Source organism: Fistularia commersonii, chromosome 5, assembly GCF_037954325.1.
Source record: "Fistularia commersonii isolate RoL2024-O1a breed Wild chromosome 5, RoL_Fcom_v1.0, whole genome shotgun sequence".
Taxonomy (NCBI): domain Eukaryota; kingdom Metazoa; phylum Chordata; class Actinopteri; order Syngnathiformes; family Fistulariidae; genus Fistularia; species Fistularia commersonii.
Window position 1 is genome coordinate 12,455,177 of NC_141288.1, and position 27,862 is coordinate 12,483,038.

General features: G+C 41.8%; 1 protein-coding gene across 2 annotated transcripts; it reads left to right on the forward strand.

The window, feature by feature from the left end:
* Positions 1 to 1,950: 1,950 nt before the first annotated feature.
* On the forward strand, positions 1,951 to 26,128 carry zdhhc17 (zDHHC palmitoyltransferase 17). Of its 2 annotated transcripts, none has more exons than XM_086146863.1 (17): positions 1,951 to 2,030; positions 8,699 to 8,802; positions 9,656 to 9,778; positions 10,021 to 10,098; positions 11,953 to 12,097; positions 12,277 to 12,341; positions 14,109 to 14,271; positions 14,464 to 14,589; positions 16,130 to 16,272; positions 17,821 to 17,921; positions 20,287 to 20,411; positions 21,441 to 21,503; positions 21,619 to 21,712; positions 24,918 to 25,001; positions 25,096 to 25,253; positions 25,351 to 25,445; positions 25,712 to 26,128. In XM_086146863.1, the coding sequence occupies exons 1-17, from the start codon at positions 1,968 to 1,970 to the stop codon at positions 25,848 to 25,850; spliced, it is 1,869 nt and encodes a 622-aa protein (XP_086002989.1). In that variant the 5' UTR covers positions 1,951 to 1,967; the 3' UTR covers positions 25,851 to 26,128. The 2 variants fall into 2 exon arrangements, with proteins under 2 accessions (XP_086002989.1, XP_086002990.1); XM_086146864.1 differs by having other exon boundaries at positions 1,974 to 2,030; positions 8,699 to 8,815.
* The last annotated feature ends 1,734 nt before the right edge of the window (positions 26,129 to 27,862 follow it).

The following is a 27,862-nucleotide window of genomic DNA, read 5'->3' on the forward strand; positions in this document are numbered from 1 at the left end:
TTTCTGGTCATTTTCTGTCAGCCATTAATCTGATTTTTCCACATTTACTAGAACAAATTCAAAGAGAGTTGTAAATATATCTAATCATGCGACTGTGGCACAGCAGAAAAACACTTGAAGTTCATCAGGGAACAAAACTTTGCTTTAAGTCACAGTTTGATTAAATTGTTGATAAAACACTGGAAGGACATATGGACAGGTGGCCTCTTTTACAGGTGTGTTCAGACAGGAATGAAATCCAGAAAAAACAGCACTGACTATTGTAAAGGACAATAAACAGATGAAAACATGTTAACTGATCAGACTGCAAGACAAAATGCCAGGGAGTACCAGAAGTTGTCATGGGAAACAAAGCCTTTGGTAGAAGACATCATAAGAGGAGAAATCAAATGATTTATTTATTTAATTTATTTCACCTTATTACACATTTATGTGGAAATGTGTTCAATTTAGTGACTGAGTCATTCAGTTACGTCCAAAAGTATGCTTTGCTAAACAAGTATAACTGACTTTTCATTGTTCCGTTGATCACCAAAAGTTCCTTCACAGTTCTGTTGACCACCAAAATGCTATAATTTAATGTCCCCATAAACATAAAGACATATGTTCGGAACATATTAATATAATATATAAATAAAATATAATAATAATCTATATTACAATTATAATAATATATCTGTATCACAAATAAAATATATTATCTATATTTAGGAGGTTGACAGGTTATCTCTTTTCTGCTTCCTCTTCTGTTCCTATTTCCTGCTGTTGTAAATAAGGCATGTTCGCAATGTTATGTCCCAACAATGTTTCAAGTTCTCCTTTTGGGGTAATTTGCTCATAAGATTGTTGGCTGTGTGTTATTCTCAACATAAATAAGTTATATTTTATGTTTTACTTCATACTAATCATGTTGTCAAAACATAGATAGATAGATAGATAGATAGATAGATAGATAGATAGATAGATAGATAGATAGATAGATAGATAGATAGATAGATAGATAGATAGATAGATAGATAGATAGATAGATAGATAGATAGATAGATAGATAGATAGATAGATAGATTATAAGGTACATTTAGACATTATAAGAGGTAGCATCACCAAAATAAACAGAGTGGTCTCAGAGTGGTCTTATTTATACAGAATGAGGTGGATATTAAATATATACATATATTCAATGGATATATAAATATACATAAACAGAATGGAATGGACATAATGCATACAAATTCAAATTCAAATTTTTACTCAAATAACTTTATTTGTTCCCTGGGGGTATTTACGAGGCAAGCAGAGCAGGTGGTACATGACACAGCAAACAGTGCAACTTCAACACAAGGGGAAGTAATAAAACAAGAGGCAGGGCAAATAAATTTGCAAACAAGTAATTGCAGTAATAATGTGCAAAGGTATACATACATACATTATGAGAGGGTGAATGAGTTTTGGAATACTCACAACAAAAATGTATGTTTGAGGGTTTGGTTATTCTGTGATAATAATGATGATGTTTACATCTGGTTACAATGTCAAGGTGATAACCACTAAAACATTTCAGAAAGAAAGTCAGTGACTTGAGGGTTAGGATTAGTTGTCTTTGTCTTCTTAATCATAATTGTATTATTATTATTGTTATTTCTAAAATGTTTAGGGGTGCTCTGGAAGAAAAAGCCACTCGCAAGCACACAGGTATCTTAAAATAATATAAAGAAATAGAATTTGATGATCTCTTCATGTTATTTGCCATTAGTTATATGTCAGTTACAAAGCATGTATCCTAAACGTAACCATGGAGGAAATGATCTGTCATAATCCATTTGAAACGCTTCATATTTTCAAAGGAATGATGACAAGGTATCCTGTCCTTCATCAATGTGTTTGACAGCTCTCCTCTCCTCCGCGTCTTCCTCTGTTTCTGCCCCCCCTGTCGTTTCCCACAATGCTTAGCGACTATCACCACCAAGATGGCCGACGCTATGGAGGAATATGAGAAAGAAGCTGGTTGCGTCCCTATTCTCCATCCCGAGGTACGTTCCGTGGAATCTTTCGCCTTTGCACAGACGTGTGGAAATATACATAAGTGGGTATATAAATGTGGGCGCGGGTGGCTGTGCGGCATCCCCGTTGCTTTTTCCGGAAACTCTTGATGCCCCCCTGCAACACCACCGGTGGGGAGGAAGGGGGGATCTGGCTGCTAACGATGTTGTAGGTGCTAGCGTTAGCCCCCCGTCCCTCTGCTGCAGAGCTAGTGGACAGCGGGCAGATGTTGCTGACAATGTTTACGTGAAGCCAGTTGGCGCTGGTTCCGGTGGAGATGCTGCGCGACCCGTAAACAACGCGCACAACTGCGTGTTAACGAGCTTTACCGAGAATGTGGGTGATGGTTAATCCGACGACGTTAGCTTTCCCCGCTACACTGGCAGGGCAGCCTGGGGTTGCTGTGGGGATGTACATTGATGTCAAGTACCTGGGGTCTTTGTTAGATGAATCCTGGGGTTGATATACTGAGAGGTTCAGGGGGTAAATGCCATCAGCCCCGTGTGTGCATAACAGATTGTGTCAATCTTGTGTTTCCCGATCGCAGTGTCGAAGTTGGACACCGCTAAGTGTTAGCTGCACCACTCTGATTTTCTCTCAATTTCCTCAGTGCTTTTGTAATGTCATTGTCATCACAACATTTTGTCGGAACAGTAGCTGCTGCACACCCCAGTGCTCTATTAATGCCCTATTAGTGCTCTCACATCGGCTGTTCCAAGTTAATCTGTAAAACATTTCTTGGCATTTTAAATCAGGAATTCATTGTTACCTGATATAAACTATTCTTTGATAGTTTATGATCTGGAGAGTTACCATAATATGCACTGTAGCCCATCAGTTATGCATTTGTTTAAAAGTACTCATTTTAAACAATGTTAACATATAGTATTACAGATTATATCATTCGGTTAAACAGCCCAGGCACAACCACTACCTAAACCCTAGGAGGCAACCTTAGTTCAGATCTCATGCTGTGCTATACCTGCTTCTCCTAATCGACTAGGAAATTGTTTATCCTGGGTTCCACATGCCATTATGTGTTGCTGCAAACTGAACACACCCTGCTAATCATTTGAAGTGCAGTAGATAACCCATTCATCAGGAGAGTATTTCCCATTCACACAGGGCTTGTGTTCAGGAAAATTTGCCACCTAGGTGTTTCTGTTAGGTTTGTTTGTTGGAAGCCTCAAGGTGCACATACAATAACCTAATTTACATTCTGGCTGGGCCAGTATCTTTCAACTGACTGTATAGAATTGAGATGATTATCGGTCATTTAGTGAATGTAATCACAATGGTTTGTTTATATTCTAATTTATATAGCTGCTTAAACATGACACATGTAATACTTATAGTTTACACCAACAGCACCCACTTCCAGTATAACACCATCATGTTCTTCTCAGTTTCATTTTGTTTGTTTGGTTTTGTACACAATGATCATGACAAGAGATTTAGGCTTGTGCTTTCCTGAGAAAGTTGATGCCAGCATATGACATGTATTGCCATGTAATTACACACACAATTCACATCGCATAGACAGCTGATTTAAACTTAATTTGAGGGCAGGTCAGACATTACTGGTTTTGTTCAACTAATGAGTTGGCGTGGAGCAATTATTAGTGGCTACATTAAGAAAAACTCAATCATCATCATCACCATGAATGTCATGGTAAAGTCACACAGTAGGTCATTGTTAGTTGCTGACAGGGTGAATATAGGTATGATTGATAAAATTAATCACGGTCTGAGTTCTGTTTAGTGTATCAGTTATTCCAAGGAAATCGTCACAAGGCACACTAGCTGTAGTTAATCCTATTATTGCAGGGTAATAGAGGCATATCCAAAAAGGTAGTTTCTGTTGAAGACTGAAGCAGCTGTCTCAAGGCAGGTTGGTAGTACATCACAATAAGTTCACTTTGATGACAGCATTTGCACAATGCATATATTTAGTTTGAAGTTCTTCCTCTGTTGTTTTGATCTACACTCATTGCACTGTTCTTCTCCTATTATATCAGATTCGATTCTAGATAAAATACTTCCCTGTCCCTGTTGCTGTAGCATCCAGGCCTACACTGATCCAATCAGCTAGGTGTTATTTCTGGCTGATAGTAGACGGTATTTCTTGTTTGACACCTTGAAGAATCCAGGCCTTGCAAGAATGAGGGTTGACCTGAATCATTGAAATTATTCTCAAAACCTGAAATCCATCTCCTCATTTTCATAAAGCCATAGAATATCAAGAGGAGACCAGTGGCTGGTAATCGTCATGCAAGTGCAAGTCACAGAGCCACAAATACTCCTATTTATGCTCATAGCTGGGGCTCATGAAGTTTTAACTTACACCTCAGTTGTGGAAAAATGGCAGTTATTACTAAATAATTAACCAAAATATCTGTGCAGCTGAGAAAACAAACACTGGCTGTTTTTTAGTTCTTTGAGACCATGTCAGTACTTTGTCCAAAGATCATTTTTCTAAATTCTTGTAAAAGGGGAAAGGTTTTATGTATTTTAAAAGTGCTGCAAGTTCCAGATTTTGACTAAAGACAACCTATCACATGGCATATCCTCATTCTGACTTCAGTAATGTCATTATGAGTTTAGCTTGTTTTCCTGTGTGCCAGTTCAGGCATCGCTCAAAGTTTCAACAGGGTGCTGCTTCAAATCTAGGTCAGCTTCTGTACATTGGTAAGAGGGTAGGGGACATAAAACATCAGAATTAGTTTCACACCTTTTTCCTTGTAAGTAATGGTTTCCACTTTCCATGGAATACCCCTGATATGTACTCAGCTTCCTGGTTCATGACAGCATGTAATGAGTAAGAGACCAATTTTGGTGGGAGACCTGCTCAATATGAAATTTCACTTGTATAGCAAAGTGGAACACACTCAGTTTGTTTCCTCTGAGAACACCCATTATGCCCTCATGAAAGATAATAAACATCCTCCTCATCTATGAATGCACAATGTGGCTCCAATATTGAATTAGTCCCTGCAATTGGCTGCCATTTCAGATGGAATCTGAGTTTTAGCTGCAGGGTTAAAGACAATCACTGTGCAGACGGGGTGGCACAGATGAGGGAATAAATCATTTTTATGAGCTTTTTGTTGTCTGGTTTTCTGATAAAAATGAACAAAATAAATAAAAATGTTACAAAATTTATGTTGTGCCAAGCTTATGTTACAGATTTCACTATTACAGCTATGGCCATCCCCCCACCCCAAACAAACCACATAAATATCTAATTTTAAACTGGTAAGTAGGCTTTAACATGTGAAGTTCGAGCCCCCTACGTAGCTTGCCATATGTTTGACTGACCAGACCTGCTGAGCTTCCTGTCTGATGCCTCACTGAACAGATGAGCTCTATCAATCAAATGAATGCTACACTAAAATAGATAATACATTAATGAATACAATTTCAACACAAACTAAAATGTGCATATTTGAGATTGGGGTATATGTCGTGACTGATGTTAACAGTGTATCTGTAACACTCCTGTGGCAAGTGAATGAGAGCAGGTTGTGTTTTGGCTGATGAAAGGTGAAAGGTCATCTTTATGGATGGATGACATGGTGAAAGTGATGCAACATCTGGTGTCTTAGGGATTAGAGCCCAGCCCCTAGCCCCTCTTATTTTCCTTTCCTGACAGAAAAATGGCTTCTCAGTTGTCAACATGCAAGCACCTGTCTACAATTGAGCATCCGATGGTTATAAACGAGAGGCTTTCTGTGGCACCGTTTTCAGGGACTTCTTTTTGTCAGCTTGATTTAGCAAAAAGCTCAGCAATGTGCACAGTAATAGTCGATTTATCACCTACCCCTGTGTTCTAAATTAATCTGAGTTAAATTAGTTAGCAATGCACATGCAGTTGCTGAAACGGGATTTGATTTGTAAATGTCATGCCAGATGAAAGTCTGCGAGCCAATAATGTCCAATAAAACGTCACTTTTCTTGAGATTTCATTTTCAATTGACGTTTCTGTCATTAGACTTAGGCTGCAAAGATCATTTCACATCATTCCCATCACTGCAAAGAGACAGACCCGGTCGCCCAAGGTTTTCTCTCATAGTCAGGGAGAGGTGGATATACAGTAGAAACTAGCACAGTGAGGGGGGAGCTGTCCCCCTGGCCGGTGGATGAACCGCTTGAAGGGTAGCACCACTACAAGGCATCTGCATCTGCTGAAGTTTTGACATGAGCAAAGCCTAGTTCCGGTTTTGAGTGCAGCGGTGGCGGCACATGGGGGCTTGTTGTGTGTGGTTGTTTTTGTTGCTACAACAGAGAAAAGAATGTGATTTTCAGGTGGTAGTTTGTAAAGTCAAGTGTGAATAATTATAGGAGTAGTCAGCATTTCCTTGTTGCCATTTCATGTCACATTAACTCAGATGAAACCTCAACTGTAAGATGTGACTCATTTCCACATTCACTGGGTCAGAAGAGAAGACATACACTTTTCCTATCTAAAACCTAGCCCAAAATTACAACAAGGCTTCATATACAACAATGAAATATTGCACATATCAATGTTTAGAAACTGACACATCGTGATAGAGATATTGATCATGTCAGAATTTGCTTAAGAGAACATTTTTTTAATCTGGCCATGACTTAAACAGTACATTCAAGCTGTTGTCATTCATTCTGTTGGTTTCAAGTATTGCTAGTTTTGACCCGCCCTCCTCTGTGTTGGCAGATATGCTGCTTCAGCACATACAGCCTCTATATGGAAGCCATTGCTCAACTTAGCAGTGAAACAAAACAGCTCAAGATCTCTGTGGCCCCAAGCTCTTGCTCCGGGCTAGCCAACATCTCAACGCCTCCCGCATCCTCCTGCACACATACAGCCCCGCAATTTATCATAATTACATTCATGAATGCCAGCCAAACCAAAATACTTTGAATACTGTGTGAAAAAAAAGAAAGTAGTAGATCTTTAAGGAGTTAATAATGCGCCAATTTTTATGGCGAGATCACGGATATCTCAGCTGCACCTCTTTATGCAATTTGGGTAAAAGTATGTGGCTTTTGTTTTGGCCCCACTGCCAAAAGTGGTAATAAAGAATGGTGGAGCGTGATATCGTGTAGGTATCTCTTGGTTGACGTTTACAGTAATATCAGAGCAGAGAGTCTCTCTCTGAAAGTTTGTGACACGAGACTGGGCCTTCATAAAGGAACTTTATTTGTAGATCAGTTGAAATTATGTACCTGTAGTATTTTATTGCAAAATACATGCAAAGTAAATTACCAATAATTAACAGCGTACAAAAAAATACTTTGCATTTCTTGCAAACAACTGTACCCAACAACATTGATTTTTCGCAAACATTGATGTTGAGATGTCGTAATGGAAAGAAAGTAAGAAGTCAGACTAAGTCCGGGTTCCATCAAACTGATGTGGAATAGTTGCATGATATTGATTCAAAGCCAAAGTCAGAACTACTGTATCTGCAAAGTCTATCAGATGCAGGTCTGGTTTCTGGGTGATTGAGGGTAATTATGGATTTAATGGCATCACTACAGATGTTAATTGAATGTGAGAAGTAGTACAGATGCCACATCTGTTTAAGAAATTAGATATTCTGCTGTAGGACTTGACAGTCGTGTCTTGCTCACCCCTGTACTTTACATCCTCTTGCTGTGAATTTTTTATATCAATGTCCAAGGTGCAGGGTACAGGAATGGTGTACAAGGCTGTGGTAAAACCAGGAAAAGACAGGAGGTGGAGCTGGAGGTAGAAGAGATTAAATTGTTGAGGTTGTTCCTAGGAATGAGAAGGATGGGTTGGATGAAGAATGAGTCCCTCAGAAGGACAGAGATAAAGCCAGAGGCCAGACTGAGATGTCTGGAGATGTACAGAGGACGAATCGTGAATTTATAGGAGAAATAGCAAATATATAGGTAGAAGGAGGCTGAGGTTTGAACGGTCAAGCGTGAGGAAGACCAAAGAGAGGCTATGGATGAAGTGAAAGAGGACATGAAGTCGGTCAGTATGAGAGAAGTGGTCGCAGAGTAAAGGATTAGACGGAGGCAGACAATTTTGATTTGGCGATCCCTGAAGGGAGCAGCTAAAAAGAATGATGATTGTCCCAGATGCCTCGTAGCAAGGCATTGTCTGTCTCTTCCTTGTAGCTCACTAATCCCCAAATATGTTTACTTCGAGGCTGACAAATTATCACCAGAGAAGCACTTAGTGAGACATCATGAGGAAAAAAAACTTTTTATTTTTTGCTCAAAGGGAAACTTTAAATTCACAAATCTATATGGGCTATGAGACATTTGGAAAATTCATAGCAATTTCCTCAGTAGTAGTACTTCAAATTTTGTCTGAACAAATGTTTGCATGGATTCTACAACAGCGAAGTAAGCTTGGAAACTATGTTGGACTATATAATGACTGCATAATGAATATCAACCAACCATTGATTTGATCTCAGGTACCGTAATGTAATTTTGTCACCACATTCAGTGCCATCTCTGTAATCCTGCCAAAATCAAAAAACACTTGATACTTTCATCAAATACTGTCAAACAGCGCACTCTGTACAGGACAGCCATCAATGTAAAGTGTAAGTGAACTGGTTGGCAGATGAATCCGAGCAGAAGGAGGTATTTCGGAATCAGTTGTGGTCTTGTTTTTCACTCTCTCCCTCTTCAGGAAATCAAACCCCAGAGTCATTATAACCACGGCTACAGTGAGAATGTCAGCCGTAAAAACCATGTGGACGACTACAGCACCTGGGACATCGTCAAAGCCACACAGTGAGTGGACAATGTGTGCATTTTTTTGGTCATCATATTGGGGGTTGCATATGGATGGTTGACATTTTCAACAGCACATGGGGAAAAAAATGTTTGGTCTCGAGGGATGTGGGCCTAGTAACTGATCAGACTATAGGGAGCCTGCATCATTACCTGGCGGGTACGCTTTATACAAGTTTATTTTCATGATACCAAGCTTCTAGGAATGGGCAATTGTTCCACACAACACAGTATCAATAATGTATCAACAATACACCATTGCCAAATATTTACTGTGATGAGAATTCATGGTACTTATCCCCCAAAAATCTGGCAAAGTAAAAAGGTAGATTAAACAAAATAATATAAACATAACAATGAAATATATGTATAGAATGAGATGCATATCTATCTATCTATCTATCTATCTATCTATCTATCTATCTATCTATCTATCTATCTATGTATATATATATGTATATATATATATACGTATATATATATATACATATATACAGTGTGTGTGTGTGTGTGTGTGTGTGTGTGTGTGTGTGTGTGTAGAATGAGATGAATAACTCACAACACATATTGTTTTCTATTCAGAATATTTTAACCAGTCATTCAGATTTCAGTCAAGTTTGAAATAGATTTAGTAGACAAATGAAAGTTTGTCTGATGTGTTGATTTATTTGACAATAAAAGACTGTCGATGGAATTATTCACTCTGGGAATTTAGCCATGGTGGGTGTTTTGTGTTGTCTGACTATCTCTTTGTTTATTTATAAGAAGGCATTTTTGTGTATGTGTTGTGTTTGTGTCTTTTTTGAATATCCAGTCATGATAATATTTCTCCAATGTGGCTCTACTCCCTCAGGTATGGCATCTTTGAACGTTGCAGGGAGTTGGTGGAGGCGGGTTTTGATGTTCGGCAGCCAGACAAAGAAAACGTAACACTCCTCCACTGGGCTGCCATCAACAACAGGATAGACCTGGTCAAGTGAGTCTCCCGTTTGTTTATGTATTGTGGAGGAAACTGGGATATCTGTTGTGTATGAAGTCAGTCAGATGCTTCGGAGTTTGTAGAACATGATGCCGGGGGTCTTCGTTCAACTAATTTTCGGCCTCAGTATTTTTAAGGGGCAATAAAAAAGTATCACTCCATGTTCCTGGATAAACACCATGAACCACAATATGAGAAAAGTCTGTTCTTTAAAGATGTAATCCAATGGTTCTGGGCAGGTACTACATATCAAAGGGAGCCATAGTTGACCAGCTGGGAGGTGACCTAAACTCCACACCTCTGCACTGGGCCACCAGGTAACTGCCATCCGATGGACACTTCTTACATACCTTTTTTTTTTTCTTTTACCAGTTTTTTTTTTGTTTTGTTTTATGCATTAGCCACATTTAAGTTACTACATTGAAAAGCTTCTTTCTCTGTCTTTTTCTGTTTTGATGAACGATATCTCCCAAAAATATCATGCCGTTACTTTTTTAGTTTCCAGGACAATGTGTTTTTTTTAGCAGTCTGCCCAGTATATAAGTCTATTCTGGGTTTTAATCATCAGTATTTAGATGCAAATGTTTTTAATAAGGATGTAGATTTTTTTTTACCTGAGAACACTGATTGTAGACCCCCTTGAAGCTACGTAACAAAAAAAAGTAATGCCAGTTGGAAGAAACCCCTGCAGACTCCCCTTGGGCTCTATTAGCAGATTGTCACATGTATTGATCATAGAATATTCAGTGATTGAAACTCCTGTTTGATAGTGATCATGGTTTGCTCCTTTATCGCTTTTTAAACCTTCAAAAGTCACTTGCAGAATAATGTTTTTTGTTTTTCTTTGTGTTATAGAGCATTATAAGCATTATAGAAATACAGAAGCATACCGAGCGCACACAGAGTAAATTCTTCATCCAAAAAAGACAAATATAAACATAAAAAGTTCATTATTATGTGACACAGGTAATTTTTTCATTGTTTCATCCACTGGCCCATTTTATTAAATGGCAACACCGCACAAAACAGTCGAACCACCGCACAAATGCGATTCATTTAGTACTGGTCTGACAGTGAGGGCATGCCAAGCGCCCGCGTTGTTCACCACATGCATGTGAGGGTCAGTTGTCCCAGACCGTGCGCTAAAAATGAATCCCCGCCTGGTCGAGATGGTCAGCAGATTTTCTGTGCGCATAAATCCTCCCACAAACACATTTATTAAGCTATATTTACATTGCTCACCCACATCTTCCTCATTTGCTTCCTCATTTCCTCATTTGCATTTATAATTCACTGCTTACAAATACTGATGTTTTATGGGCAGACTTTTATCTCTTCCTCTTTGCCCGCTCGCTCAGTGCACTTGTAAATAGGTGGGAGGGAATGCCTAACATCAGATCCTCCACCTCCCAGCTCTGCTCCTGAATTATTGATTGTCTTGACAACAGGTGTTCATGCTACTGTTGGCCTGCAGACTCTCAGGTGTCCTTTGTCAGACATCCTCCACACCAACCCCCCCCCTCACCTGCTGATGACCTTGAAAAATCCCCGGCCTCTTTTGTCAGGATGACCTCAGTCTTTCACACTGAGCAGTGGATCTAGATGCAGGGTGTTAACAGCTTTGTCTGCTCAGTTTCTCACGAGCACACACACACACATACACACTCACATATCACTGTCACAGGTCTGCGCAGTGAAGATGCTTTTATAGAGATACCACACTTTCACGAGTTAATGTTGAAATCTTTAATGTCCTGTTGGGAGGGATTTTACAAGCCCGCACAAGGTTTTCTACTATGAATGTAGCGTACCCAGACACAACATGCTGCAAATCATCAGCTTCACCAAATGATGAGAGCTAACCACCACACTGAGACCTTAATATTGTCGCAACATTTATAACATTTCACATGGAATTGAAGCAGTTTAAATGCAGTGGAAATATGAGACTGATATTTAGGCTGTTAGATGAATCCGCTTATCCTTTCAGCATCTTAAATTGGTGTTCAAGTGAGAGTAGCTTTGTCCTTCCTCAAGCCCTGAGACGCTGAAGACTGTTATTTCATCTCGATATTTTCACAAAGCTACAGCAGTTGTCTTTTTCAAGAGATTAACTTGGGTTCATTGTCTTCCGTGAATTAAACCTTGTTATATTTTTGTGTTGTTTCCAGACAAGGCCACCTATCCATGGTAGTGCAGCTAATGAAATATGGCGCTGATCCGTCTTTGATCGACGGCGAGGGGTGCAGCTGCGTCCACCTCGCCGCTCAGTTCGGTCACACTTCTATCGTGGCCTACCTTATTGCCAAAGGACAGGTAGGACACCGACTGTGCAGCGAAGGCCCAAGTCTGATTCCAGCTGTGTTTTCTTCGAGCTCTCGTCTTTTTTGAAAGCGTGCAGTATCCATATTTTCCACAAGGGGGAGATACATTGCTTCTTCTGCTTTACCTGCCATTGGTATTTTTCTCTTTCCTTGTATCTTTTCTTCATGCAGGACGTTGACATGATGGATCAAAATGGCATGACACCTCTGATGTGGGCGGCTTACAGGACACACAGGTGTGTATGTTTCCACTCACGTGCACCTGCAGCAGACAGCTGCTGAGTTTTTGGTTTCATATACCATTCTTCTGCCAAAGCTTGATTGATTTTCAACCTCAAAGCATCTAATTCGTAGATTAGCGGGAAATTTTACAGCGACACTGTGCTGAAAGCTTTGAACCTCATGCACAAGCCCAAGTGGGTTTGTGCTGATTGTGGTCTCACATTGCACTTACTCATGTATGAATGAGTAATTGTTCATCAGACAATTCAGCAAAAGGAAGCCTTCATTAATCCTTTTTCAGTTATTCTGTCATAGAAGCAAAATTCAAGGTGTAGAAGAGGTAAACATTAATGATAAAACTATTATTCTAAATAAATGCAATAAAATATGAATCCCCCTCGAAAAAATGGTTGGTCATTATTTTTATCTTTAATGTTATTTTCTACCAGTGCACTGTGTGGAATGGATAGTCCGAATAAATATTGTTTAGAAAAGTTATTAAAGGGGCCTGTTCTTTGATCAACTGACCTTAATCCAATTGTGAGTAGATCTCTGCTGAATCTGTTTCAATTATTTGCCACAAATACATTTATCTTATGGGGATCAGAGGGTGTGCTCCAACTACAGGGGGATCGCACTCCTCAGCCTTCTAGGTAAGGTCTATTCAGCGATCCAGAAGAGGGTCCGTCGGGTCTTTGAATCTTTGACCAGCTCTATACCCTCGGCAGGGTCCTCATGGGTGCATTGGAGTTTGCTCAACCAGTCTACACGTGTTTTGTGGATCTGGAGAAAGCATTCGACCGTGTCCCACGGGAAATCTTGAGGGGTGCTCTAGGAGTATGGGGTACCGAATCCCGTTATACGGGCTGTTCGGTCCCTATATGATTGGTGTCAGAGCTTGGTCTGCATTGCCGGTTATAAGTCTGACCCGTTTCCGATGAGAGTTGGACTCCACCAGGGCTGCCCTTTGTCACCGATCCTGTTCATAACTTTTTATCGACAGAATTTCTAGGCACAGCCACGGTGTCGGGCGGATCCTGTTTGTTGGCCGCAGGATCGAGTCTCTGCTTTTTGCAGATGATGTGGTTCCGTTGGCTTCATCAGGCCATGATCTCCAGCTCTCACCGCAGGATTTCGCAGCTGAGTGTGAAGCGGCCAGGATGAGGATCAGTACCTCCAAATCTGAGACCATAGCGCTCAGCCGGATACAGGGACGAGGTCCTGCCCCAAGTGGAGGACCTCAAGCGTCCGAAATGAGGTTTTTTTTTTGCAGAGTAGCAAAGCTCTCCCTTAGAGATAGGATGAGAAGTTTGGTCATCCGGGAGGAGCTTGGCGGTGAGTCGCCGCTCCTCTGCATAGAGAGGAGTCAGATGAGGTAGCTCAGGCATCTGTTCAGGATGCCCCAAGGACGCCCCCTGGGGGAGGTATTTCGGGCATGTCCAGGCAGCCTAGGAGGTCTGGGAGGTGGCCACGGGGATGACCCAGGACACGCTGGAAAGACTTATGTCTCTAAGCTGGCCTGGGAACATCTTGGGGCGTTGGAGCTGGACCATGTGGCAGGGGGAGAGGGAGGTCAGGGCGTCACTGTTGCTGCCACCGCGACCTGGCTCCGAATAAGTGGGGAAGATGGATCCATGGATGGATGGATAAACTTATGTTAAACTTATGTTATTAATCGTAAGCATGTCTGGAGATATTCTATCTGGTATTGTCCTGAGTCTGTTTTCAGATGATATCTTAATATTGTGACTTAAGTTGACTTACTTCTGCCTCTCTATCAGTGTCGATCCAACCAGGCTGCTACTAACCTTCAACGTATCCGTCAACCTGGGTGACAAATATCACAAGAACACAGCACTACACTGGGCCGTGCTGGCTGGCAACACCACTGTCATCAGCCTGCTTCTGGACGCAAACGCCAATGTTGATGCTCAGAACATCAAGGTAAAAACAGCTTGTTAAAATCAGTTCACCACATCGTGCAATTCTAAAACTACATTGATGTATGGTCACTGGATTGAATTCAAGAAATCCTTCCTGTGACGAGAGCCTTCGTACTAGCTCCTCAGAAAAACTTTTTCAGTGTTGCCCGAAGTGATGCCTGTCAATGTGAACTCCTGTTCTGATGTCTTTTAGGGTGAAACGCCGCTTGATCTTGCCAAGCAGAGGAAAAATGTTTGGATGATAAATCACTTACAGGAAGCACGGCAGGCCAAAGGCTACGACAGTCCGTCCTACCTGAAGAGACTGAAGATGGACAAGGTACACAACCGCATAAGACACTCAAATGATACATCAGAAGTGCCGGATGATGTTCAGTCCTCTTAAACAAGATGAAATCTATCCCCCCGTGGTGGTGTGGGTGACCATTTCTGCCGAGACCCCGACACTGTCAGACCAGCATGTCCAGGCCATGTCTGGACAAGTGGTTGCATTTCTGTCAAAAGCTGTCTGGATGTGGCAACCACATTTTACAATCCAAGTCTGACCGGAGGGAGACAAGCCTTGAATACTGGCTCACTTAAACAATAGGTGAAGAATGTGGGAAGCTATCAGTTTACTGTGTGACAAAATAAAAACAAAGTTCCACTAACTATCGTATAGTATTCATTGTAGATGTTTGCTGTCTTCGTGCCACAGCTGATTAATCATAGACCTGTTCTGACTCTGTCGCCGCTCTACATGTCTGCTGAAACATTGTTAGTTGATAAAGGTAAAGAGTTATAGATATAACTGGGAGAGCTAGTAAAAAGAAAACCTGCTCTTTGTGGCAGCAAGATTACGATCACTTATAGTCTGCATATGTAGGTCGGCCTTTAGTCTGCTGCACTTCCTCTGTGTTTGCTCATATTGCTAGAACATGACAGACCATCTATAGCATCACAAGGTATGGACTTCAGTGTTCTACATGACAGATCCCTCCACTTTGTACGGTACATCATACAAGTTTCACATACTACTGTAATACAACTATATGGTGTAACAGACCACAGTTGATCAGATTCATTGTGAGTGTCCAAACTTTGCAGTTGTAATTTAATTGTATACAAACCCACTTGCAACTACAGTAGAATTGTCCTGTTTTCTTGTCTTTCTCGAACATTTCCAATTTGGTGAAAAGGAGCAAACAAGAGCACACTTAACATTTTTTTTCTGTGTAGTGAGAGCAATGCTTGTCTGATTACATAAAACGCTGCGCTGCTTGCACCAGGTCTGTTTGATATGCAATTAGCAAAAACACCATTGAAAGACAGTAACTAGGATGACTTGTTGGATGGGGATTTCACAGTTGTTGCCAAGGTGGTCTGTTGCCCTGAAGGTGCAGGAAAACTACATCACAGACTTGTGAGCCCGGATTAAGTACTGATGGCTTCTTGGCACAGGCTGAAGTCATGTAGTGTGAAATTGTTATAACTGCATAGGATTGACGTTTGAGTGTCCAGTGCATTAAAAAAAAATATTAGCTTATATATTATATAATATATTATATTGTAGTATTTGAACACAAGGTATGTTTCAAACTATGAAATACATTCACATTTATGAAAAATGCAGTGAAATCCACTACTACTCTTGCCGCACTGCAGACTTTCCCCCCAATTTCTCTCTTCTGTGTCCTGTTTTGTCTGTCATTGAACTCTCCTCTATCAGTCTTACCTCATCTGTCATCTGTTTTGTTCTTTCTCACCACCGAGCTCCTCCAGCTTTGGCGGCTGTCGACCTTTTCTCAAGTGCTGTTCGCCTCCACCCAACTGCCTCCTTTAGTAATGACTCCCCTCTCCCTCCCCGTTCCTTCTTGCAGGAGTTCAGGCAGAAGGTGATGTTGGGAACACCTTTCGTGGTCATTTGGCTTGTGGGCTTCATCGCCGACCTTGACATCGACTCGTGGCTCATCAAGGGCATCATGTACGCCGGCGTCTGGGTTGCCGTGCAGTTCCTCTCTAAGTATGTTTACTTCCTGCCGTTTATTATCCTAAGTTAGTTGGATGATTTTATCACATGCCAGGTTTTAGCCTTGTGGCAAAGTAACTGGAAAATTAGTCTCACAGTTTTCATCAGGTTCTGATCTAACATTATCATGATCTAAGCATTATGAATCCAGATTGATATTTTTAAGAGATGGAGTGATAAAGGATATGTGTGTTCTGTATTTGCCTGTCAGTAACAAGTAGGAAGACTAGTTAGTCTGGCAGCATCCTTTGGTAGTGGAATAGTGGGTTGCAGAATAAGATGATGAGAAACAGAACCACTCTATGAATTAACTTTAAGTTAACTCCTGATATTTTTACTGTATTATACTTTATTAATCCCATGCACAAGGTTATTTTTCTGTATTTAAACTAATGGATGAACCATGAGCAGTTGGTGACCACTTAATGGTGCGAGGGTAGTACCGTAATTTCCGGACTATTGAGCACACCTCAATATAAGCCACATCGGCTAGCCGATCGCTATCTTGGGCTTCCTCCTGCGCACTAAATCCATCAAAGTCGTTTCTTGGTGTCGGAGTTGAACGGCCTCAGAATTTCCCAGTCATTTCATTGGTCCGATGTGATGAGGATAAATGTTTTAGCGGCCTAAATTTGCTGCATTGTTGTTTAAGCCGTAGTGTTCAAAGCGTGTGAAAAAAGTCACGGCTTATCGTTCAGAATTTAATGGCAGTCAGGGGTTCAATGTTTTGCTCAACAGGCTTGGAGGAACATGGGAATCGAACCAAGAATGTTTGTTTGGTTGCAAGGACGACCATTCTAACCTCCTGCGCCATACAGCCCCAAAATCACCAATATAAAGATAATTATTAACAATAATGTGCTGATCTCGGTGTCGCCTTAAGATGACGTCAGTCAGTTCTGTTTTGTGATCTTGTTTACTATACTATTCGCATTTTCCGATGCTTGTCGGGAAAATCCTGACCGCACACCATGTGCTTGGACACTGTAATGAGTTTATCAAGAGAATTTAGCATTTTGTTCAACTTTTAATTGCAACGCCACATTAACTGTATAAAGAGGAGGAGATTCCTTGACTGATGCACAAATGTAATCTTGAACATTCCACACCAGTGACAAACACAGATTGTACCCCCTGCCCATCAGCACTCGCTGCCATCTGCTCCCACTACTCCCGTTTGTTATCTATCTCACCACTGTTGGCTCTGCGGCCAAAATACCACAAATAAATCAGTTAACTTTGGGTCCACTGACATTATTTAAACACTCGCTGAAAAAAACAAAACAAAATATGAGCACGGTCGAGTCCAGCTGAGCCACGCATGGGGGTTCCCATTTAGTTCATTTTATGGCTACGTGATTCACAACAGGAGAAAACGGGTGAAAAATTGAGGGGAAGGAAAAACGTTTTAATTACCGTTGAATGTTTAAACAAACTTTTATCAGTTAGGGACTTTAGGAGTCCCGAATGACTGAAAAAGGCTGAAGTGAACGGGTTGCCTTGTTTGTCTAAACCCTGCTGATAAGTATGTTTCATTTGCAGGGCTTTCTTTGACCACTCCATGCACAGTGCTCTGCCTCTGGGAATCTACCTGGCCACCAAGTTCTGGATGTACACCACTTGGTTCTACTGGTTTTGGAATGATATCCTTTTCCTAGAATCGATTTACAGTAATGTAAAATTTCCCACTATTAACAAGTTTGATATTTGAAGGGGGGGGGGCTGGATGTAAGACTAATTGTTCTGCGAGTCGTCTGGATGCACTCCCATGTCGTGAGCTCAGACACAAACCTTTCACACTCAAATACTCTATTCACGGATAGTCTTTCACCTTAATTTTTTTTTTTAAATCCCATATAACAAATCCGATTTTATTTTGGGGGGGGGGGGGGATTCCAGAGGGCTGCGGCTTGTCTGAAGTCTGGTGCTATTTTGCGGGCACATTTGATGGGTATTAAACCATTTTTTGGCCCCAGTGCTTCCGCTCTCACACGTTTTATTGTTTGTCCACAGAAGAATTGCCTTTTTGTTGGGAGGCTGTTAATTGCCAAAGGGGACTGAAAGGGGACTGCTTCTTTGTGGAAGGCTTTTAACTGTATGCCTCACTGCTCCACTAATGGGAAGGGAGACCTAGATGTCTTTTAATAGAAAGTTATTGCGTAAGAAATTGTAATTGTAACCCAGGAACTTTCTTGCCTCGGCTGTCTTAGACTCTGCTGACAAGCGTTTTTGGCAGGAAGGTTGGTTCATATATACATACATGCAGTCAGCATTATTTTGGCAGCAGGACAAAAAGAGTGACGGACCTGCACTTGACCTGCTCTGAATGACGACACCACCTGAAGTTCCATTCAAGGAACAGTTCATTTCCAACTTGTGCCGACGTTTTTTCATCAAGGGATCATTTATGTGACCGCCAGTGGGTCTTTATGAAAACAGATTCTTCTCTGGCTTCTCCTCTGCCCCTCAGCTATCAGCGCGTCCTTCTTTGTTTTGTGTTTCTCTTGTCATGGAGGGATCTTATTTACACACTTAGTTGCCGTCCAGTTGCTGTCTTGCATACAGAAAAGCCTTAATTGGCAACAGCACTTTAAAAAAAAAAACTAATTTGTTTATGTAAATCTAGTGATATGCAAATCCAAAGCATGGAGGGATGGGACTATTTACCTTGAATCTGAATTTACATATCCCTCAGATGAAAATCAAGTTTTTAACCTTGTTAAGTTGCCAATGGGAGTTATTTTTGCATCACTTACAGAATAAGCAGTCAAAACCACAGTGAATCATTGGCACCATGAAGCTGCGGTGTATTCAAAAGGTTTCATGTGTCGCATGGCCTTCAACCTATTGACTTACTTGTCATTAGTTTGCATCGTAAAAATAAGCGTGTCTCCCAAGAGGCATATTAATCGTTTCTTTGCAAAGCTGCTAATTCATCCGTGCCGGATTTTTCCAACATCGTCAACAAAACAAGATTACTTCCACTTGTAGATTACTTCCACTTTTCACTTGTGTCTTTCTGTTTGTTCATTTAACTTTCACAAGGTTTGCACAAAACTACTTGCGAGGTTTTCGCAAATCCCAGTGTGGAACTGTGGAAGAAGTTGTTCAGTGTTAGCGTGGCCTAAAGTAGAAGAAACATATTTTTACATGTTAGTGTTGCTGAAGGTGTGTGCACCTTTCACTTCCTGTTTTGGTTGCATATTTAATATTGTTTGGGGCGATCTGTAAAGCACTGGAACTCTAATGCAGACTTAAGCTGAAAGCTCAGAACAATGAGCTTTTGTCCTCCCCTGATTTGATTGCTCTCTCAGCCATGCACAGATTAAATTACTCTTGTTTTACCACCTGCCCGATATTGGAGTAAACATTGCAGGAAATCAGAATGGCAGCACAGAGCAGTGTTTGGTGAGCTGGTAAACACTCCAGAGTCGAGGAAAGCTGAGTCATGAAGAGACTTTGCAGGAGAAATAAACTGAATTTCTCTGTTTCAACACGCAGGTCCTTGCATGGTGAATGTGAAAAGTCCTGTTAACCGTCGGTAGGTTGACACTGTAGTTGCTTTGTTCTAGTAGCAATAGTGCACAAGTAAATGCACAGTACACGTCTTAACGTAAAGTGTATGTAAAACAGGAGACCCCGCCGGTTTTGTAACCATGATAAATGTGGAATTCTGTGAAAAAGCAAAGGCCAGCTTGTCGGATGTTGCACTACCCACTCACATTCCTCACTCACTACCTGTGCGAAGATGCCCGGACTATGGGGACCTTCATTTACAAGAAGTAAATGAATGAAATATTATATTTTAAATTTCTAGTTTGTTTTACCTCACTTGCTTTTGTGCAACTTTGAATAGATTTCACAAAGGAACTATTCCCTGTAATTCTGTACCACATTTTGAAAAGCACAACCACCGGCGACCGATGTTTTATCCCAATTCTGTTGGGTTCGGTTAAAACCGTTCCGTCGAAGTAAGGAAACCAAAATTCAACCTTAACCTCTGTGCACATCTCCACTTCGCCACTGTCCACGTGCCCTTCCTGATAAACACCCTGGCCCTCTTCTACAACTTCGGCAAGTCCTGGAAGTCGGATCCGGGAATCATCAAAGCGTCCGAGGAGCAGAAGAAAAAGGTCAAGGTCGCCGAAAATGGATTTCAATAAAAATAATCCCTCGGTTTTCTGATGTTTTTCCTGGCTCATAAATAGGTAAAAGCGCATGACCACGGAAGCACACGGTGTCACGTGTGAATATTTCCCGAGGGGAGCAGCCAGAATACACCGGAGAGAACGGCCTGACTCTCTGGCTGCCCCCCTCACTCATTATTCCACTCTAAAGGGCACCCGCAGGGAGATCTGCATCTCACCGGGGCCCCAATTCTCCATCCTGTGATTGAAGCTGAACTAAATTTACCCTGCTTTGTCGGGCCTCTGCCTGCTGACGGCCGAGTCAGCCGAGCAGATCAAAGACTCCGGAGCGGCTCTCCGGCGTGGATGCAAAGTTCAAAAATTCTGATGAAACCCGCAGAGGAGGTACTTTCAAAGTGGAAAACGTAACCGTAGTGAAAAGAAGAACGCGTTTTAGTTCCCGATCCACGCTCCAATGCTCGGGTGTCACAGACCGTAGATCTCTACCTGCTTAAACCTCCACAACAGGTTTAATCTGTTGTTCCTTCTGTTTTTTACTTGTGAAGCGTCTTTGAGTGTCATGAAAAGCGCTATAAAAATTCCATGTATTATTATTATTATTATTATTATTATTATTATTATTATTATTATTAATCTTAATCTTCAATCTTAATCTTTAATTAATTAATCTTTAATCTTTTAATCTTAATTTAATTTAATTTAATTTTTAATTTAATTTAATTTAATTTAATTTAATCTTAATTCATCTTTAATCAACAGGTTTAAATCTTCAATCTTTGTAGTTACTGCTAACAGTTAGACAATTCATATTTCATTATATTTCTTATTCTTCCTTCTTCCTACTTTATCTATTATTGTTATGTTTTTGTACTTGAAACTCTGGCACAACAATTTCCTTCGGGATTAATAAAGTTGTTCTCTCTCTCTCTCTCTCTCTCTCTCTCTCTCTAATCATGCCGCCTCCCCCCACCGCCGCGTTCACCTTATTCAGGTTTGGTGTGCTTTTTCTTGCAGACGATCGTTGAACTGGCAGAAACGGGCAGCCTGGACCTGAGCATATTCTGCAGCACTTGTTTGGTAACTTCACGCCCGCCGCCTCCATTCAGACTCGATGAAGCAGTGTGAGGAAAGAAAAAAAACAAAAGCCAAAAAAAAAAAAAAAAAAACTGACACCGCATGTGCTTCCTCACAGATACGAAAACCCATCAGGTCCAAGCACTGCGCTGTGTGCAACCGCTGCATCGCCAAGTTCGACCACCACTGTCCCTGGGTGGGAAACTGCGTGGGTACGTCAACAGCTCCCCCTCACGCAGTCGTCCGACACAAAGCTGCTCTTTCTTTCTTTGAGAATGGAGAATTTTTTGCTGTTGTTCACCGCTGCGCTGCTGGGAAACTCGTTGCAGTTTATTTGTTAATCTTAAGGTAGTGAACAATTTTATTTCTCAAAAGAATATCATTACGTTATTCATGCCACCTGTAAGTACACCAATACCTTTGACCAAAACATGGTCAGACAGTCACCAGGGTGTGAGTATGTAGGACAGGATGAAGGTGGGATAAGGGGTGTGTGTTTGTGTAGAAACCGGTACAAGCAGCTTTGATGCATTTTGAGACGGGGTGGCCAGGATGGAGTTTTAAAAGTCAGGAAACCATCTGGACAAAAAGCAGCGTTGGGGAAAGGTTTGGGTCGGGGGCACAGGAACGACATCAATCCACAGGAAGTTACCCCCTCGTGGCGGCTGTTACAAGGTCCAAGGCTTCGACACGAAATCACCGGCTTATCTTCCCTGTCAGAATTATGGCGCAGCTTTTAGAGAAATGCAGTCTTAAAACTCTTAAGCAGCTGCTAAATAAACCTTGTACGAAAAAAAAAAAAAGGCAGAATACGGGGAAGAGATGTCAAGCATCACTGTGAGGCAACCCCTTCTGAGAGCGATGAACTTTAGAGGAACTAACAGGATGAAGAGGAGCGTGGACTTATGTAATGCTGCTCTGAGGTCATGCTACCTCAATCCCCTTCAGAATGTCACCCTTCACTTAGCTGTGCAACGCTGGAACATGGGCCGAATCTTTACTTCGGCATCTCCCACCCCCTGTCAAGGTTCACATTTATACGTTATTTAAGATGTTTCTGTCTCCATGGTGAGACCTTCTGCCTGAAAGTGAAGGGTTTCAGAGGTAGTAACCAGCAGGTAAACCGGATTATTATAAGCAGCCGATTCACCATGACCCTCCCTGTTTGTACAGTTTTGTAACCAAGTCAGTTGGACTCCCATCTCTGAGGAACGGATCACATAAAAAGAAAAACCCTCCCTTCTTGACAGCTTATTCTGTCGTAGAGCTCGTGTATCTTCGCATGTCTCCGCCAGCCATGTGTCTAGAGCCGTTCCAAGTCAAAGGACACAGAGACCCGCGGGCAAGAAGACAGGAGCAGCTTAGCGCCCTGCATGTCACAACGGCAACAAGGCCTGACAGCAGAGTCAGCGTGGTAACATTTTGTTAACAAGTTTAGTGGCAGATTAGTTAAAGTGATGTGAAATTGACTCATTCCTCCCTAATAGCCAGCAGGTAGCAACATAATTCAACCATCCATTCATTTGTAGTGCTTGTACATTTCGACCTGTAAAAAAATGAAGCACTAAACATCTACTTAAGCTAGGGAGTATGGCTTAGGTATCTCACACAAGCAATAAATAATCAGAATAGAAACCTGTAAAAATGAGATGAACAGTGGATTAATGTATTGAGGGAAAAAAGAAAAAGAAGAGCTCTTCAAGCAATAACAAAAATAATTCAGTCTTTAGTCCAGGGGTGTCACACTCAAATACACAGTGGACCAAAATTCAAAACTGGGACAAAGTCATGGGCCAACACTGATATTTATTGGAAAAAAATCTTCCTCCAGATATAACAATGAACCCAAACAAGTTTTGCTTAAAAACGAAATACAAGCATAGCTTAATACTACACAACATATAATTTAATATTGCACACATGCAAAATCCTGTTTTCTGCCTAAGTAGCAGGGTGCCAGTATTAGCATAAGGTCGCTATGACTACTATACACAGAGGAGAGGGCGTTTATGGGTCCTGTTGTGATTTTCGTGCCAAAACACCAGCAGAAAATTCTGGGATTTGTAGAATTAGCGATACATGCACTGTAGACTATAGCCTTAATAGTCATTTAGTATGGCTTTGCGGACCAAATACAATTACAATGCGGGACAAATTTGGCCCGCGGGCCAGAGTTTGACGCCTATGCCTTAGTCCAAAAATAAATCCCCCAAAAAATGTGTGTTTCAAATCAAATCACTAGGTTGAGTCAGTGGGAGTACACTTATTTGGCGTCGAAGTGATTCAATATCAGGTTCCTCTGAGGAAGTCACACAGTCGGCCACTGCTTTCTTGATCGTCGTCAGTCTTCACCAGGCCGGGCTCGCCATCTTGGATCGGAATCTGTCGCACACCATAAAACCAATCTGAGTTCCCAACACGATAAAACTTGACGTCACGGATCTTGCTCTCTTGCATCCAAAACCGTTTACAGGTATAAAGACTAACTGGATGGAAAATGATCGGATTTAAGAGTGCACTTTATCTTTTTACAATTCAAGAGCGGGGAGCTCATTAACTCACGTTCAAAGAGGATAAAAGATTGGGCCCAAGACAAAATATAAATGGAAGAACCTAGTTGATCACTATTCCCCGGGCAGCAGAGTGCCCCATTTATATGTAATACCTATATTACTACATTTGAGTAGCCCTATTTTCATAGGACTTACACATTCATTCACTCATTGAATATACCGTTAATCCTGTTTTCGGGGTCGTGGGATGCTGAAGCCTATCCCACATATAGACAGGTACAACCGTGCACTCTGTCATTCGCACATCCGGGCAATTTAAGGTCTTTAATGAACCTACTTCATATTTTTTGACTGTGGGAGGAAACCGCAAAACCCAGAGGAATTAATAAAGTTGTTCTCATTCTCTCATTCTCTCAAACACTTGCAGACATGGGGAAAACATGCAAACTCATTTTTGTGATATTTATTGGGATTCTTGCTGTGAGAAAGCGCTAATCACTGTGCCTTGGAGAGCCAAAAGAGGCCAAACAGTTGAGATATATGAGAGGAACTAATTCTAATTCACGCCTGATTTTAATTGCTAATTTTAACATATTTATTTTTGGTTGGTTTCAGCCAGTCACGGGGCCAAACATTCATTCTCTTAAAGATGGTCCAGCTCAAATACAAGCATCGCATGCTCAAAACCAGAACGAGCAGCACCGTTTATCACTCAAAACACCGACGTCGACGGCCACTCTCCGAACCAAACACGGTTCCCTCGGTTAGCCTTCCTTCTAAATATTCGGTTTTGAGGTTATTGTGTTCAGGTTGGAAACTTGGCCACTTCAGGAGATCAGACCGCACCGACAAGATCAGAAGAAACTTGGTGAATGACACAACTTCCCCTTCTCTTTCTGCACAGGAAGTGGGAATCACCGCTACTTTATGGGCTACCTTTTCTTCCTGCTGTGCATGATCTGCTGGATGATGTACGGCTGCATCTCCTGTGAGTGCCGGTTCACCCGCTGCGCCCCCCCTCTCTTTTTTTTTTGTCTCCTGATGTCATCATCGCTCTCTCTCTCTCTTCCTCCCCCCATCAGACTGGAGGATCCACTGCTCCTCCAGTTATGCCAAGGATGGTTTCTGGCTCTATCTGACACAGATTGCCTCCTTCTCCCCTTGGATGTTCTGGATGTTCCTCAACAGCGTTTTCCACTTCATGTGGGTGGCGGTGCTCATCATGTGTCAGCTCTACCAGGTGACACCCCCCCCCCCCTCCCACTCACATCCTTTTACGCACTGACCGCATCCTACGTGTTAGCTGACCTGTGTTTTTTTTTTTTTTCTGCCACCAGATCGCCGCGCTGGGAATCACCACCAACGAGAGGATGAACGCGCGGCGGTACAAGCACTTTAAAGTTACAGCCACGTCCATTGAAAGTCCATTCAAGTAAGTCAGTCTCCTCATGTGACGGTCGAAAGCTCACTTTTGTGCGGCTGATAGCAATAAAACAGTCACATCGGTTTCAGACCGGGGGGCATGTCGATTTTTCGGCGATGCTGTCATCCGAACACAGGAGTTTACGACAAAATTAATACCTTAAGTGTTTCCATGCATAGCTAACATCGCAGCGCTAGTCTGGTTTATTCTATTGCTAAGGCGCTATCTCCCGTATCAAATAATCTGACTTTACGACTTCCCTCTTGTGTCCCCAGCCACGGCTGCATCCGAAACCTCATAGATTTTTTTGAGATCCGCTGCTGCGGCCTGATCCGGCCCGTGACGGTTGACTGGACCACTCAGTACACAATAGACTACGACCAGACGTCTGGCTCAGGCTACCAGCTGGTGTAGAAGAAAGAGGAAGAGGAAAACGAAGAAAAAGGGGTTGGTGGGGGGGACAGGATGTAGTCAAAGCAAAGGATATTTGGAAGGATTTCCCTTCGCGACCCCCCTCCCCTCCCTCCCTTGGCCTTCATATCAGAGCGACGCTGTTCTCGGGAGCGCTTTGCTGTTTTTGGACCATCTCCCTATTACCAATCACAATGAAATTATATTAAGAAAAATCTTGACAGTACTAGCATGCTGTTGTGGGGCAACGCCACACCCCCCCTGTCCTTCCTTCCTCCCACGGCCCTCATCACCTCCTCTCCTCCGGTCCGAGTGTTTCTGCTACGTGAGATGTCATCACCGCTCTCCCTCTCCCCCGCCTCTTCTCTCCTCCCGTGCTCCTCGGACGGTGCATCGCTGCCAGGCACGAGCAGGGAGGGAGGAAACTCACAGAGCCGTCTGTCTGAATACAAAATAAAAGCTGTTGTTTGTACTGGAGATGTGACGCTGTGCCATCAAGTGGCAGTTTTGTTCTGACCCTAATCACTTTATTTATGGTGTCGATGTCTTTTTTTTTTTTTTTTTTTTTCATGATTAGTTCAGGAGCTTCGCTGTTCCTGTGACAACTAACTGGTGGCCAGGGAAGCTGTATGACTTTTTTTTTTTTATCATTAATATGTTTCCAAGTATGATCAGAGATAAGGGAATGTCATTTCAAGGTGTTGATTTTGCACTGACCTGATGAGGATTTGCCAACTTATTGGAGGAAATTCTTGGGTTACAGGCGGAGCAGCTGGAGGAGTCCCACTTTTGAAATTAATGCTGCACCCCTATGCTGAAATTTGACCTACAGCATGTTTGCCTGAACAGTTGGCCAATTCTCTCGATGGAAACATTTTAATGTTTTATCAAAAGTCCAAGTTGACGCGCTGTATTTAGAATACAGGGCCAAGCACATGTCGGGGGGAGGGACTTGTTCAGTTGCTCACGCCGAAGACTCGATAGAAATTATGCTACAGAAAATGTGATGCAGGTATATTTATTTTAAAATGTATTTATCGATAAATGTTCTAGCGCCACCAGTTTTACATTACACATCAGCTGAGTAGGATTTTATAAGATTAAAAAAGGTAATGCCTGTAGCTACAATATCATGGATGCCCAAGAAAGACAGGTACAGTGTATTTATTAACAGCAGAGTTGAAGAAAAAGGATCGTTTACATGAAAGGTTCATTCCGTGTTTCTCTCAAACAAGCTGTAAAGTCTTACGTTTTTTTTTTTGTTTTTTTTTGTGTGTGTGTGTATGAGTGAGTGTTTGCCAGCCTACAACATTGCACTGATTGTTTCGGATTTGTCTTTTTTTGTTTTTTTTTATTTGTTTCTTTTGCCGTTACTGAACAGAAGGGCCCCAGTGGCGCTGCCTCAGACTGTCCCTTCCATTGTTGATCTGAACGCTGTCGGCTATGCAGCAGCAGGATGGACTGAAGTGTAAAGAATGTGCATCTGTATATAAAACTTTAATGATTTCTGTTCTCTTCGTCAGTGTTAGTAGACGGTCCTGGTAATATTTTGACTCAAATCGAGGGAAAAGGGGGATTTCTTCCAGCGGATGGGAAGAAGGGGACTGACTTTACTTTGAGTGTATGACTGTAGCTTTTAGTGATGTCCAACACTGCTGTCTATAGGCATTTTAACCCCCCCCTCCATTTCTGCCCCCGCCAACATACTCCGCTGCATGTATGAAGCTCGGGACAGCTGGGCTTCCGCCACCACCTTCGATCCAGACCCATACCCTCACCATCACCATGGTGACAGCCCAACGAGCCACGTGTCTGTATATAGTCAATGTTAAATATTCGCAAGTACTTTTCTGCATTCTTTTCATTCGTCTGGGTTTTTATGTGTTTTTTTTTTGTTTGTTTTGTTTTTTCCTCCCTCTCAAATTCAGTACTTTTTTTTTTGTGGAAGTTGTCTTCAGGTTGCCAGACTTCCAGTCTTGCCCTCATGTGCAAGTGTGTGATATATCTGAATGTTC